The sequence below is a fragment of the Rhamphochromis longiceps genome, linkage group LG12 (genome assembly GCF_057381845.1).
Source record: "Rhamphochromis longiceps isolate RC_006_pf linkage group LG12, R_longiceps_female_GT1.1, whole genome shotgun sequence".
Taxonomy (NCBI): domain Eukaryota; kingdom Metazoa; phylum Chordata; class Actinopteri; order Cichliformes; family Cichlidae; genus Rhamphochromis; species Rhamphochromis longiceps.
In genome coordinates, this window is record NC_140568.1 from 1,447,804 (window position 1) to 1,462,885 (window position 15,082).

The 15,082-nt window shown below is 42.0% G+C and overlaps 1 protein-coding gene across 4 annotated transcripts in view; it reads left to right on the top strand.

The window, feature by feature from the left end:
• Nucleotides 1–15,082, top strand: part of apba1a (amyloid beta (A4) precursor protein-binding, family A, member 1a) — a 220,984-nt gene that overhangs the window by 187,462 nt on the left and 18,440 nt on the right. For 3 of the 4 annotated variants that reach the window (XM_085424281.1, XM_085424279.1, XM_085424280.1), the window contains 5 exons: nt 1,854–1,952; nt 2,034–2,073; nt 5,722–5,867; nt 11,325–11,357; nt 14,775–14,861. In XM_085424281.1, coding sequence (XP_085280407.1) covers nt 1,854–1,952; nt 2,034–2,073; nt 5,722–5,867; nt 11,325–11,357; nt 14,775–14,861 — 405 coding nt within the window. The remainder of the gene's footprint in view (nt 1–1,853; nt 1,953–2,033; nt 2,074–5,721; nt 5,868–11,324; nt 11,358–14,774; nt 14,862–15,082) is intronic. The other variant, XM_085424282.1, reaches the window with a different exon arrangement.

Here is a 15,082-nt window from a genome sequence, read left to right on the forward strand (position 1 = left end):
CAATTTTGAACTACACAAAATGTCATATCTGTGTCTATTTTTTTATTTTTTATTACTTACATTTTGTTAGTTTTTTATAAACTTCTTGTCCGAGTGTCTCTTTTATCCTGATCAGAGGCCGTCATTGCGCCTCCATGATGAGCTCTTGTATGTTTCTATGAATAAGAAACGAACAACTGAAGGGTTTTGAAGATGTACATGAAGTGTGCATTTAATTCTAATGGATTCTATTATTTTTTTTATTTTTTTATTTAATGAATACTGTTAACCTGCTTCAATGTGAATTCTGAACCTGCATTGTTTTAATTTCCTGTGAATCACTTTAAGTTTTGGGTTTTCTTCTGCCGATACTCTTTGATGGTAATACCAACACAGATCCCCTGACAGTTAAAATGAAGGTTCGAGTACCTATCCCTGACTTTCAGCAACCAACACTAACTGCTGACATTTGAACGATCAGCCAGAGAAAAAGAAAATGTATTAACTGATTATCTTTAAAACCTAAGGAAGAAATAATCCACACATACTAACTGTGAGAATAAAAAAGGTGGTGAAGAAAAAATACTGAGATTTAATGATGATTTCATGAAGTGCTCAGAGACTCCATGACTGAAAATATTCCTGGACTATATGCTGTCTCTCGCTCTCTTCTCTGTCCCCTCACACCCAATCAGTAGTGTCAGATGATTGTTGAGCCTGGTTTCATCCTGTTTCTGCTGTAACAAAACTAATTTCCCACGTGTGGGTAGGGATGGGTATCGTTTAGGTTTGATCCGATACCGGTGCCAAATCGGTACTTTTGAAACTGTGCCGGTGCTTAAAGAATGGAGAACACAAAATTGGTCCAAAAACCTCTCATGTTCAGCTGTTTTTTTGTAAAAAGATAACAATGTTAGCCTTTTCTGCAGCTATGGGGCATATATGGTATCACTCTATCAAACAAGAAGACAGCCGCATGTAGCTATGATGGTGTTTGCTAGTTCACCTTACATGCATTAATGTAATAACGTGGTTAGCCTACTCAACGTAAATTACACACGAACAACATTAAGCTACTCACGCAGAGAAGAACGGCTGCTGCTGCATCATCATCCTCATCATTTCTGCTACACTGGCAGGGCTAGGGGCCAGGACGCTCCTCTTCGGGTTTTTGGGGGATGTTGCTAACTCCGGGTCCGATAACAGGCACCACACCCGCAGTAGATGTGCTCGGTGTGAGGTCTCGCAGCAAGCTATCAAATACGGGGCATTTAAAAAAACGCTATGCGTCGCCAGGTGTTTCATCAGATTCGAGGTGTTACCTCCTTTGACAGTATCACAGTATCAGCTTAAAGCACTTGTTGCTGCTGAGTTTGCATCTTTTGCTGTGAAGTACAGCCAGACTTTGACCGCTTCACCTTGGGCATTTTTAATCTGTAGCTCTGCTCTAAAAGAACGTACGTACCTGGACCCGCCTACTATCCTCGGAAACGTAAAATGATTGGCTAGAATCTAAAGTGTATCACAGCTCAGGAAAAAAAAGCACCGAAATAAAGCACCGAAATGTGCGCTGCTTTTCGGTCTGGTTACTACCGTTTATGTCAGAACACCGGTACCCATCCCTACGTGTGGGACTAATAAAGGTTATCTTATCTTATCTTATCTTAAAAGGGAGTTTTTCTTTCCCACTTCCAAATTCTTGCTCATAGGGGTTGTGTGACTGGTCAGATTTCTTTATTAAACTGTAGGCTCTTTACCTTACAAAGTTAGCACTGTAAATAAGACTGAATTGAATGTTGTTCTACGTAGTAAGAAATCACAGATCTGCATTAAAATGTGTTTGTTATTGTGCTTGTTTTCATTCTCTTTTGCAGTCGCCTGGTTCAGCGTCACCTTCTCCACCAGGAGCAGAGTCCTCCAGTCAGCACCTGCTACAGCACGACAGCTTTGAAACCTCTCCCACCAGTAAAGAGGTGAGGTCAACACTGGATTACTCGTTCAGTAGTCAACTCACACAGTTAACAATTAACATACTTTTGTCTTTTCATTTACAGTCCAGGAGAAGCCTTGCATCCTTTCCCACATATGTGGAAGGTGAGTTTCAAATTGCCCCACAACTCCATGATATGAGATCATTTCATATGTCAGTCATTAATGGCCCAGACTAAGCCTGATCTATGGGAATATGACCACAGATACAAAGAAACTGATCTTTCTCTGAGGGACTCTCCTTCAGTGTTAGGGTGAGGAGCTCAGTTGTAAGCTATTCCAGCTGGGCATGTCCTACTGGGAGGAGCCCCCAGCGTAGACCCAGGACATGCTGGACAGATGTGCTGGTAACAGCTCAGTGTTTGGAGTAAGAGGGAGGTCTTCTTAGGCTGTTGCCTCAGCGACCTGACTTCAGATAAGCAGAAGAAAATGTCTGCATTATTTATTGTGTTGTTTAGCTTTTATTGAAGTGGTTGTCATGAATTTTCCACGACATAATGCACAGTGCACCACACTTTTCAGTTGTGATTTATTCGTTTTTTAAATTATTTAAATGATTTTGTTATTTTGTTGTACTTTAGTAATACGTGAACATCTTCTGTAGTAACATGCCATATTGAACGCCTGCACAGTTAAGCAGCATCATTCATCACTGAAGAATGCGATTCATGGTTTGAAATGCCTTCATTCAATATTGTCCATTAAATGGTTCTTACATTTAACTCAATATCTGAGTGTTTCTTAGTTTAGACTAGTTGGTTAGTTTTTAGTTCTTTCTGCCTCCCCTCCTCAGCACCAGCGTCACCCTGTGTGACACACGGCCCGATGTTGAGCCACTCTGTCGTTCCTGCTCTGATCTTCACACAGATCAACTGGAGCAAAATTCAGCCATTATACTCATTTCAACACAACAACACATTTTCCCGTATGTATGCTGCATATACATTTGCACGCTGTAGCTCAGTCACACATGAATATCATGCGTCTTCATAATTCCAGCCTGACGTCTCAGTTACACAGGAACACTTTCACAATCACAGTGCACTCTGTATTATTTCCTTTTTAAATCATACACGTTAAAGTCACAGAGTCTCACATCTGTCTTTTACTCCCACACACAGAGAGCCAAGAACACATCATAACTCAAACTGCATTGTATTATTCATCATATTGATCCGTTTATTCGTGACTATACTTTGATTAGAATCAAGCTTGATTAACTATTAAATAACATGCAGATAAACTCTGTTTTAACATGACATCAGTTTAACCAAAAACCTGGATGTTAAGTGCTTTGATTCCACTTTTGGGCAAAGATGAGTCAAACTCTTCGATACCACAGGGGAAAAGACCAAAAGTTAAAATGCTTTGTTTTCCAGTTTTTAATAAAAATTACAACAATACTGTCACAAATAATTTGTATTAGGTGTGAAAGTGAGAGAACCCAAAGTGCAGGACAAGTCCAAAGATTTCAAAAGTCGGTAAAACAAAGGATAAAATACTCCAGGATGGTGCATCAGTGTGTGAAGAGGCATCTCTGGGAAGACTCTGGTGGCTGAAAACTTGTAGAAGATCCCTATTTTCAGATTCCTGTCCATTTCTAACACACACTTCAATAACAGTGTCATCCAAGTATTTCTGGATGTGGCAGGATTACAAATTGTACTTAAAGTCTTAAAGTGTATACAAGGCGAAAAGGAATTTTCAAGGACGTCCTTGAAAAATTAAAAACATAACTCTCATATATTCAATTAAATTTATTTATAAAGCACCAAATCACAGCAACAGTCGCCTCAAGGCTGTATTATTGTAATAATTGGGGGCGCGGTATGAAAAGAAAAAAGAACTCTTAGACACTGCTGGCATAACGGACGTGTTTTTGACGGGGCGCCCACACAAACGCAAAGCAGGAGATGAAGCATCGCCAACTATGTTTCCAAACCAACTTCCTTCCACACCAAAGACTAGAAAATATGGTGAAGCAAACCTTCCCTTTGGCTTCACCTGCACAAGTGCCGAGGTAGGTCTCCCTGCAGGGTTGGGTTTCCCTGTGAGCAGCGCTGGGCTGTTTAAATCACGGACAAACAGGATCCCACATTCTTGATCTTTAGTTCACAAACACTTGTTGTAATGACTAACTACTCCTGACATGTTGGAGATGTTTGCTCTTTATACAGTAAAGTTACAGTGAGATACAAATAACATCAGGCTGATCCTGCCACGATTTGTTCAAATCACAGACAAACAGGATCCCACAGCTGTTTATGTTTTTGAACCCATTTTGCACAGAGAGGCATTTTTTGAAAAATGTATTGATATCAATGTTGAACATTATTACACAGGAAAAAACAACACGTAAAATAATGACACCGTGACGCCTCTGCCTTTGTAAATGGAGGGACAGTAACTGTGTGTAAAACCTGCAGACAGTCAGATTAACAGCATTTCGTCTCTATCTCCATTCTGCAGTTCATCTCATGTAAACAATAACGTGGCCACAGCGTGACGTGAATAAAGGCACATACCTTTGACGTTGCGTGATGAACTCTGTATTCCTCGTCCACACGTAAACGCAAAAAAGGGTTTTAAAAAAGCTCAGTTTTCGGTGATTCGAAACGCCGTCTACGTGGACGAAACAGCTGCGTGTTCAAAAATACCCGTGTAGGTGCGGACGCAGCGTAAGAGAGTTAGTAGTTTCTTTTCTTACCACCTGTAATTTATTGCAGATTACTTGTATTTGCTTAATTGTTTACTAAATGTTTGAGGTGTGAAATAAACCACAATGGAGCAAAATATGTGTGTGTGTGTGGTTGGAGGATGTGTTTGCGTGGTGGTGGTGGTGGTGGTGGTGGGGGGGGGGGGGGGGGGTGAACATTTTTCTTGTAAAACAAAGGGGGGCCCAGCAAAAACAGTGTGGAGCCACTGGTCTGCCACGTACCGACAGAGCAGAGCAGCTACATGAACTCTGCTCCCACAGAGGTCGATGATGTTGTTACATTTTGGAAACATGGATACTGTTGCAGTGATGAGAAAACAAATACACCCAATCAGTCTCTGTTCTCTACCACAACATTTAGCAGCAATGACTTTAAATATTTTTTCTGTATGACTTTACGACACGGTTACATCATTGTGGACCTTTAGTTCATTGTAGCTTGCTGGCATTTGCTTGTGAACAGTTCTTGAGTTGAGGTCAGGACTTTGCCCGGCCTATAGCAGCACCTTTTCTTTATCAGCCGTTCGCTGACCCCGCTTTGGCCAAGCATCAGCTATTGGACAGATCGTTTCCCGTCTGATTTCAGTATACAGAGGAGTTCATGGATGACTTAGTGACTGCAAGCTGCGTAGTTCCTATGGCTACAAATCCCAATCACCACTGTGGCTGGCAGTTAGTGACTTTATGCACTGATATGCTGTGTGTGGTTTTGCTAGATGTGACCAAACATTTCCACTTTGGTTTGTTCAGCTCTGACTGCTTCAGAGCCCCAAACTGTCAGAAGTTCTAATTTTAATGATGGGGTTACACTTGCTGTTGATCATTTAATCACGTGCGCATCATTATCATCATCTTGCTGTACCCTGTTCATTCCTATGGAAGCAGTAAGGGTACTTAATGTTTCCTCAGGACTTTAATCCTATAAAAAGTCAAACTCAGCCTGAGGAGAAGCTGTTCCTATCTGAAGGAAAATCTCTTATGTATAGCCTTTATGCGTTTTTGTGTGTATCATGTAGTGACTCTGTGTCATACTCCAGTTCCAGGTCCCTGTGACCCAGATGACCTAATTGATGGAATCATCTTTGCAGCCAACTATCTTGGCTCCACTCAGCTGCTGTCAGATAAGACACCATCGAAGAACATCCGAATGATGCAGGCACAGGAAGCTGTCAGTCGGATTAAGGTAAAACACACATAGTTCAGGCTCAGACACACTGTAGTGTGAAGTTGTCTGCACAGAGTCCCAGACTCAGTAATTCAGTGTCTGTGTATACAAACCAGCCAAAACATCAAAACCACGAGTAACATTGTATCGACCTCGCTCCAGAACAGCTCTGACGACTTGCAGCATTGTGTATTTATAGTTCAAAACTTCAGCATGAGAAAAAAATTTATTTCCTACGTGCAGAATTTACTGCGTCCACTTTCCAGGAGCACAAAGAAGGCACCGTGCACATGAAAGTGTTGCATCGCAAGCATTGCAGCAGCTCCAAACCCCTGCATGCAACTCTTTACTCTCAAAGTCCGGTTTGTGCAAATCAAATGACTTTTGACTGTTTGAAGGGCAGAGTTGTTTATTTACAAACATTCACAGTGTTCATAGAGAGACCAGCAACAATAACATCCAGCAGTGGGGAAAATATCATTCCCTGTTTTGATAAACAGTGAAATATTTTTATAATTTATCTGTATTTGAAAAAACAAAAAATCCCTATGAAAGCTGATCAGTAATTTATTGTTTGGGCTCCGTGATTTAAAACTATGTTCTAATAACACAAGACCCAACATGAATCTGGGCAGCACCGAGCATGATGATGCAGTGTTGACTGAAGCCTGTGTCTGGGTGCATGCTCAATGTTTCAGGTAAGTAGATCCCAAAACCTTGATTCTGTTCATCTGGACCTTTGGGTCCTGTTGATGGGTAACCAGGAGGACCCAAACTGCATTAAATCAGGCTTCTTAGACAGCCGATGGCTGGACCCACAACACGCACTATTTTGAAAAGTAAAATATATAATCTGCCTTCATAAGTTCCAGTATTAAGCATCGTAACTGCTTTATAATAATAAAGCTTTAACTTAAACACCTCCCTGACAGCCTTATGGGAATTAAAAAATAACTTATCCCATGTAAACTGATACCTGTTTGGATCAGAACATATAGAAAATACCACCTTTTCTGTCAGGGCATAGGAAGGGGATAACAAAAACCTAGAACATGTTCTTTAAGATGAAAACTTTACTTCAGTTCAAGAACTTATATCAAATTATGGAATCACAACAGGAAATGTCTTAAATATCAGAATCTGAAATCTGTCATACAGAAAAGATTTAAGCCCAAATAACTGAATCTGTGCAGATTCTGTGACCTCCGGGGGTCCAGAGCCAGCTGAGGTCAGCAACTCAAATCAGGGGAAGCCCTGGGGAAAATCAGTCTCCCAGACTCGAAGCCAACATTAACTGTATGTGTTATTATATCCCTGGGCTCTGAAGGAGCAGGAGAAACTCCTCTACAATCCATGGAGCCAGAAAATGTGGCCTCGGGAGAAATTGATGATTTCTAACTTTATCAATCCGGAGTTAGCAGACAGTTTATAGACTCAGGAATGACTGACACACGGTTATTAAGTCCCGGCTCAGAAGGAACACAGTCTTTTTGATTCACCACATCTGGAGATGACTGCCCATGGCATGGACATCGCTTCCACCGAGAAGGAGGGGCTGGAGAGGCAGGGGAAACTGATGGTGATGTGGAGAAGTTCTGATGTGGCTGCGCCCCAGTGCTTTATAAAAAGCCTGTGCTGGTGTGTAAACAGTCATTATCACTCACCACTTGAAATTGCTCAGCAAGCGAGGGGTGACGGCAGCGTGAAGGCTGTTTTCTCCGGAAAGAGGGAGGATCCTGCGAATCGCCTGATTCGTCCTCCTGCAGGCTGGGCAGGTGAGCGGTTGCAGTTGGGGGGTGGAGATGCAGTGTATTAAGAAGAAAGTCCTGTATAAGCAGGTGAAGAGAATTCAGTAGCCAGGGGAGACCAGAAACCAGTCGCTGTAGCCGGCTAGCTAGAGCGCGACGATACTCCTCCTCAGGAAAATCCAGCCACTGGTTGCATAGCTGATCCACGTCTGATCCAGCTCTTCAGACGGCGCGAGTGCTGCTGGGTCCATTGTGTGGTTGCGTCGTTCTGTCATGAAACGGCTGTGGCAGGCAGGATGTAGGACCCAAAATGCAGGACACACTGTCCACAGACAGAGGAATAAACTCAAGGAGGCTGCTTTATTGCAGTGGCAAAACATGCACAAAAAATACTTGCAAAACCAAAAACTAGGAACTGGGAACTAAATGCAAAACACTGCAAAACCAAGAAACTAGGGCCGGCGATCTCAGGGGGAACCACACACAGCATGAGGGGACGATGCGACACTGACTGAGAGAAACACACAGCTAAAACACACAGAGGGATGACGAGGGAACGGGACACAGGAGGAGAGCACAGCTGGGAGTAATCACACACAATAAGACCAGGGGAAGCCAAACTAGACACACTGACATGAGACACAGACTTACAAAGTAAAACAGGAAACACAAGACATAGACGCAGACAGCTGACAGGGGAGACAGAGCAACCATGGAACACAGTGGGAAAGAGGACTCGAATGCAGGCATTTACTGGAGTTGTGAGGGAGGTTTATTGCAAAAGGCAAACACAAGAAGTTCACAGACAGTTTCCAGGAGACAAACACAGATGGACCAGTAACGAGCACATGAAATACACACAGAGGGACACTGGGAAATCACACACAGCTGTGAGACACAGCTGGACCTGATTAACCTGACGACACAGAGGAAACACTAACACCAGGGACCAACAGGGGGAGCACCAGCCCAGAATCCCAGAACCAGAACACAAATCATCCCAAAGCTAGAACATGAGTCCACAAATGATAATAATAATGATAATAATAATAATAATAATAATACACCAAACCCCAAATCACTGCGTCCACAGACTCAGGGCGAGAATACAAAGAACACTAACACAGAAACCAAAAGACTAGAAATGATAAATACTGACAAAATCAAAGTTCAGTAATAATGCAAAACTCAAACTGACTGACCCAGGACTGTGACGGTATGAGTGTTAGAGCTAAAAACATTTATAGTTTTCAGTTGGGTTATGCTTTAAAGAAACTGATCAACTTTAAACCAATGGGGAATAAGCAAATGCTGAGTGCATGCAGTTAAAACCACTCTGCAGGTGAGAGGGAGGATTTTATAACTGCTAGAAGTTGATTTGGTCAAACAGGCTTAAATAATATTACCACACATGACTGATTGAATGATTGGGCTGCTGAAATAAATGGGCTGATTAGTCTGAGAATGTGAGCTCGTTAACAGGGACTGTCAGTATGATCTGAAATATATGGAGTCTGGATTTAGTGCTAACAAAAGAAAATTTCAGCTAAAAGTAAGATGATTGCAAAACAGCAAGAGATAAGAGGTTCGTCATAGCCGAGTGCTCGGGGTAAAATGAAGGGACTGCAACAACTCGTCCCCATTCCCTTCATTTTACCCTTGACATCTTAAACTGGACTTTACCTTTCTGATTCTTCGACACTTGTGCGAATATTAAAGACACAAACGGGAGAAATTTGCGTGCTGTTGCTGAAGCAGGCTATCGCCTGCTCCCGGTGGCAAAACTGGCTGATGGGAGCATGTTAAGGTTTGCAGATGAGAGAATGGAAACAAGCTCCTGTGCAACTGCCCAGCGCTAAAGCCAGAGCTAGATTGCCCTTGCTGACAAGAGAACTGCTTTTGCTGTGGCTTTTATATGAGTGTTTCCAGGACGGTGATGATGGCAGGACTGTAGATTAGGCTGCAAGCATTTGAAGTGATTGATAAGCAACTAATAGCATGGATGTGACAAAGACATGGACATGACTGCACAAAGACATCTGCAAAGGAGAATGACAGACGTGCAGTAAGATTTAACCTCGGCTCCCCGCTCTATGTCAAGTGATGGGGGTACGTGGCGGGGTGTGGTTTATGGCTCGACTGCAGGGGAGGGGTTGAGCAGCGGGTTCGGGGTGTGGTGTCAGGGGAGGCTGATCTCCATCATCTCATCATGTCTCCACTGTTTGAGTTGGGTGCTGGGATCTTACAGGGAGAAGAGTGGACAGAGCAAGTGACGGAGTGTGAGCCCGCCAAAGTGGCTCAAGAGCTGCTCGACTACTGGTGCACACAAAAGGCACTATAAATAAAGCACTGTGGGCTGTGGAAGTTCACACTACATGAGGTGTATTATTTACTATCAGTGTTGGGAAGGTTACTTTTAAAATGTATTCCATTACAGAATACAGAATACATGCCCCAAAATGTATTCTGTAACGTATTCCGTTACGTTACTCAATGACAGTAACGTATTCTGAATACTTTGGATTACTTAATATGTTATCATGCTTTTTACAACAACGTGAATGTACTATTGCTGTGTGATTTATTACTGTTACTGAAGGTCCGCGACTCCGAACTGTAGTAAAGGGACCTCTGACTAATACGGCGGGGTCCCTGTCGGCTCGTAGCCGAAAAATAGCTTTACTTTGTTGTGTGGGTCAACTTTTCTTGCGAGAGACAGAGAGAGGCGTTGAAAGGCTGCTCCAATGGAACTTATTGTTTTCGGAGGAAAACACGAATACGGTGTACAGTCGAGTCTTAACAGCTTACTTACAACTGGGCTTGTCAGGCACTCTTCTTGGCTGCAGTGGTTATTATTATATTTACATGCTTCCAGCTCCCGTTTCTGCTCGATGACAACTCGTACCTTTCCACTCCCCTTTTTCTCCCTCCTCGCGCTCACAGATCCATAACGTGTATGGCAGTGCATTCTCCCTGCAGCACGGACTACACTGCCCATGATGCTACATTCTTTAGAGCTATGCTTGTAGCATTCTGCCTGTTAGCTTAGCACAACAACAACAACAACAACGAAAAGGCCTCTCTCACCCAGGAAACACACAGTCGCAGAGAGAGAGAGAGAGCGTCGCCCTGTAACCATGGCAACCGTAACGCTGCCGCCTGGAACAACAGAACGTAGCTGTCAAACAAAACCCAAACAGTCCTGACCCGCGACAAAATGAAACAGGAAAGTACCGCAGTGTAATCCATTTATTTCAACAAAGTAACTGTATTCTGAATACCACCTTTTTAAACGGTAACTGTAACGGAATACAGTTACTCATATTTTGTATTTTAAATACGTAACGGCGGTACATGTATTCCGTTACTCCCCAACACTGTTTACTATATACAGGGAATAAATATTATGCATCCAATTCATTATCCACAAATAAACAGTAAAATCTCCATATGGATATTTTCCATTGCACATGGTTAGCATGCATTGGGAAATCTAGGGAACCGACTGCATTAAATCAATTTTACTGTGCTGCTTACAAGCCTGGGTGACTTAGACAAGCCTTGTTTGTTAATCATTAATATTCTGTATATATATAGAGGTTGTTGAAAGGCTGGAGCATTAGCCTTTTGGCGCACCATTGACAGTTATTTAATACACAAATCCATGTTTTACTGTATATTGACCTAACCCGTGATTGTCCTGTGTGCTTTATTCCATGCTTGGCAGATGGCTCAGAAATTGGCCCAGAACAAGAAGAAGGTGCAGTACCTACATGTCTGTCTTATCCTTATCACTGCTGAGTGCAGCTTTTCATGTGTTTTACTCTCTGTCCTGTTCAGTGTCTATATGATTATCGTTGTCCTTTGATACTTTTAAAATGTCATTCTGATGAATTATCGTTTTGCTGAACCTAAATGCCAACGTTGCATGTCTTATGTTGGACATTGGACACGTTGGACTGTCTATGTAACCTGGAAAATCTCATTCTTGGTAAAATAGAAAAGTTTTTGTCATGTAAGAAATCCATGTGTTCGATGCAGGTAACAGTCTGAATCTTCTGACACGTTTGGGGTTTGTGGGGTTTGGCCTTGTAAGCCCTGTTATTAGTTAGTTATTATTTATCCAGAGAGAGACCTGGCATCATGGCAGCTAAAGAGCACGTGGCCACAACTATGATCTGTGGTATGTGCTCTGTGTCTCTTTTTAGGAATCAACAACCTGACTGCAGGTTTCACAATAGATGACCTGCATAATGTTGAATTAGAAACATTATAATTTAACATTTGGTCCCAGTCTTTGTCCTGAACGGAGCATATATTGAATGTACTTAACATTAGACAGCAACAGTATTGCCTCATGCCTCATTCACACCCATTCATACAAGCACTTTCTTCTATACTTCAGTGCTGCTTGGCTAACATTCACACTCCGATGGATGCATAGTCGAGACCACTGTTTCCCAGAGGTGTAGGAATGCGACTTTGGCAGGAATGAACTGCACTGAGTAGGTTACAGGGAGAGAAACCTTTGACGAGCAGAAACCTCTCACCTGCAGTGCAGCTCAGCTCTGACTTGGGATGATCGTGTTTCTGGATGAAAGTGTGGAGAGCTTTAACTCCACTGGCTCTCGTTTTGTTCCCAGATGCCTCTCGCATGATGAATGTGGTAACGCTTTGGTCATCATGTAGTGCATACACGAGGATTTCATTCTCTGGGTCACTTGATGTAGATACCCATACTGGGACAACTGTAGAGGAGTACATGGTGTCCATGCACTGATCTGTTTGATGTAGCTTCATTTGTTCCTTCCGTTGACTCAGCGTTTTTTGAGTTTTTACACTCTCCCCATGCTCGTCACTGCACTCTCTCTCTTCCTTTTTGTGATCTTCCTGTAAAACTTTGGGTGTTTTCCTAAACATGTTTCACAAAGACTTCTTCTTTTGCAGCTTTTTGACTGATGTCCTGGTTAAAAACACCCAAAGCACTTTTTCTTTTTTTTGGACAAATATTTGACGTCTCGAACTGTTTTTTCCTTGAATTTCAACATGTCTGAAAACCACTGTATCTTCACAGAAGGTTCACCTCTTGATTTCCGTTTTCTCTTCAGAGTTCAGAACCTTCTGTGTCTTGCAAAGAAGTGTTTAGCTTTATTTCTGCAAGTCCACTTTCTATTTTTTACTGTCTGTTAATGGATTCATTGTTCTTTTAGAAGTGCTTTTATGATTCTTTTTATTGTTCATTAAAATAGCAAATAACAAATGAACTTAGACATTAAGTAGATGAGTAAAGGTAGCAAAGAAGGCGAGACTTGGTGGTGGAAGGAGGAAGTACTGGAAAGTATTTAGAGGACGAGGCTGACAAAGATGAATAGTCAGGAGTAGTTAGAGTCTAGAATAAAGACAAAGGAGGCAAAAGCACTAGAAAAGGCTTATCATGAATGTGAGACTAGACGGTGTGGAGGGCAACATGAAGTATCAACTTGCTTGAGAACATCAGTTTAATTTAAGTTGATGATGCTGATTAGATTCACTCACTCAAAAATGACTTGTGTCAGTTGGCTTGACAGAAAGATTTAGGTCCAAATGATGTGCAGCAGGAGGATTAAGGATAGGAATAAAAGTGTAGTAACTCCAGCAAACAACAGTTCATCATCCACAAATAGAAAAAAACTCCATGAGCACATCATGCAGGAGGGCACAAAAACCCAAAACAACATTCAACAGCATGAGACTGTGCGCCGTGATATTCATGGGAGAATTTCAAGAAGAAACCACTGCAAACTGCAGGCATTGTTGGTGTGAAAGCCTCTGGATTCTTTGCTGCTTTAGGACCCGGATGACTTGCAGTAATTGATGGAACCATGAATTCTGCCCTGTTAACAGAATGAAAATGTCCAGCCAAGAGTTTGTGAGCTCAGGTGGAGCAACGATCACAAGACAATGAACCAAAATACACCAAGAAGAAGAGATGCTTTGGTCTGACTTTAAACAGGCTTTTCATGCTCAGAAACCAAATAAAGATGCAAAGAAGGCTGGGCCAATCTTTGCGTGATACAAAAGACATGCTGTAAATGCTTGATTGCAGTTCTTGCTGCTGTGGGTGGAACAACAGTTATTAGATTTAAGGGAAAATGACTTTTCCACATAGGACCAGACCTGGATTACTTCATGATCTTAAAGGAAACATCATTTAAAAACTGCATTTTGCATTTATGTTGTTTATCACTGGTTAAAATTAACATTTTATCGATAAAACATAAATAAAACAAATAATATTCAAAAACCAAAAAATCATGAAGGGGCAAATATTTTTGGCAGCACAGTATATGCCCTCGTTTTTTCTTAGATGGGACAAAATAACTCATGTGATTTGTTGTAGTTTGTAGTTTGTGGAGTTTAATTATACTGCAGGATGAGCACAGGCTTATTTATTAATTTCATGTAATAAAATCAGTGAGATTTGGCAAGTGCAGGAACCTAATTTGTGTCGTGAAACTAAAACGATTAATAAATATTAATGATTGCTCCGTTTTGTCATGGTTCGGGGTCCTTTTGAAGCGTTTTGAGTCCCTTGTGTTTCTGTTGTGTTATGGTCCATTATTCTTAGTGGTATCCTGAGTTTATTCTGTGTTAACCTTTGTACATTTAGGCTCCCTCGCGTTCCCTCGCGTCTGCCTCTCCTGCATCATGTGTCCTTTTTTATTGTGAAGGTCCCGTGTTTTCATGTTCACTCTGTTCAGTCTGGCTTCCCCTGTCTTGTTATGATTATTCGTGTCAGCTGTGTTGCCCGTGTGCTCCCACGTCCCTCGTTATCTGTGTATTTATGTCAGCGTCTCCCTCAGTCACGTGTTGCTCCGTGTCCCTCGTGGCTCTCCGTGTTTCCTGGACCGTATTATTGTTAGAATTTCCCGGTTTAGTTTTGTATTGGTTTGCATTCAGCAATAAAGCTGTGTTACTTTGCGTTCACGTTTTCTTCTGTGAGTTAGTGTTTGGGTCCTATTCCTGCCTGCACACAGCCGGTTTGTGACCAGTTTAAACCCAGAACTTAAGGCAGTGCACTTCTCTGCTTTTACTGACCACTTTAGCTGTTTGGTCATGTTTGCCTAATCGCGTGTGCTGTACTGGTTTTGAGACATGTCACCGTGTCTAATGCTGCTTTCTGACTGTGTTTGTGCAGGAACCTGAGGGTGAGCCTCAGCCTCTCACAGAGGTGGATCTTTTCATCTCTACCCAGAGAATAAAAGTGCTCAACGCTGACTCTCAGGTACCCACTCACACTGCAGGCACACGTTTCCCTTTCATCTATATTACCGTTTAATTTTTTGCATATTCTGCAGTTTGTGTAGTGTTGTGGTAACATCTGTGTTAACATCAGATTAATGGTCCGTATGTTAGATCATTGGTAATAATGTTCTCTGAACAGATGAATCAAAGATGTGGTTGTTTTGCAACAGTTGACATGTTTGGCGCCTCATATTACTGTGA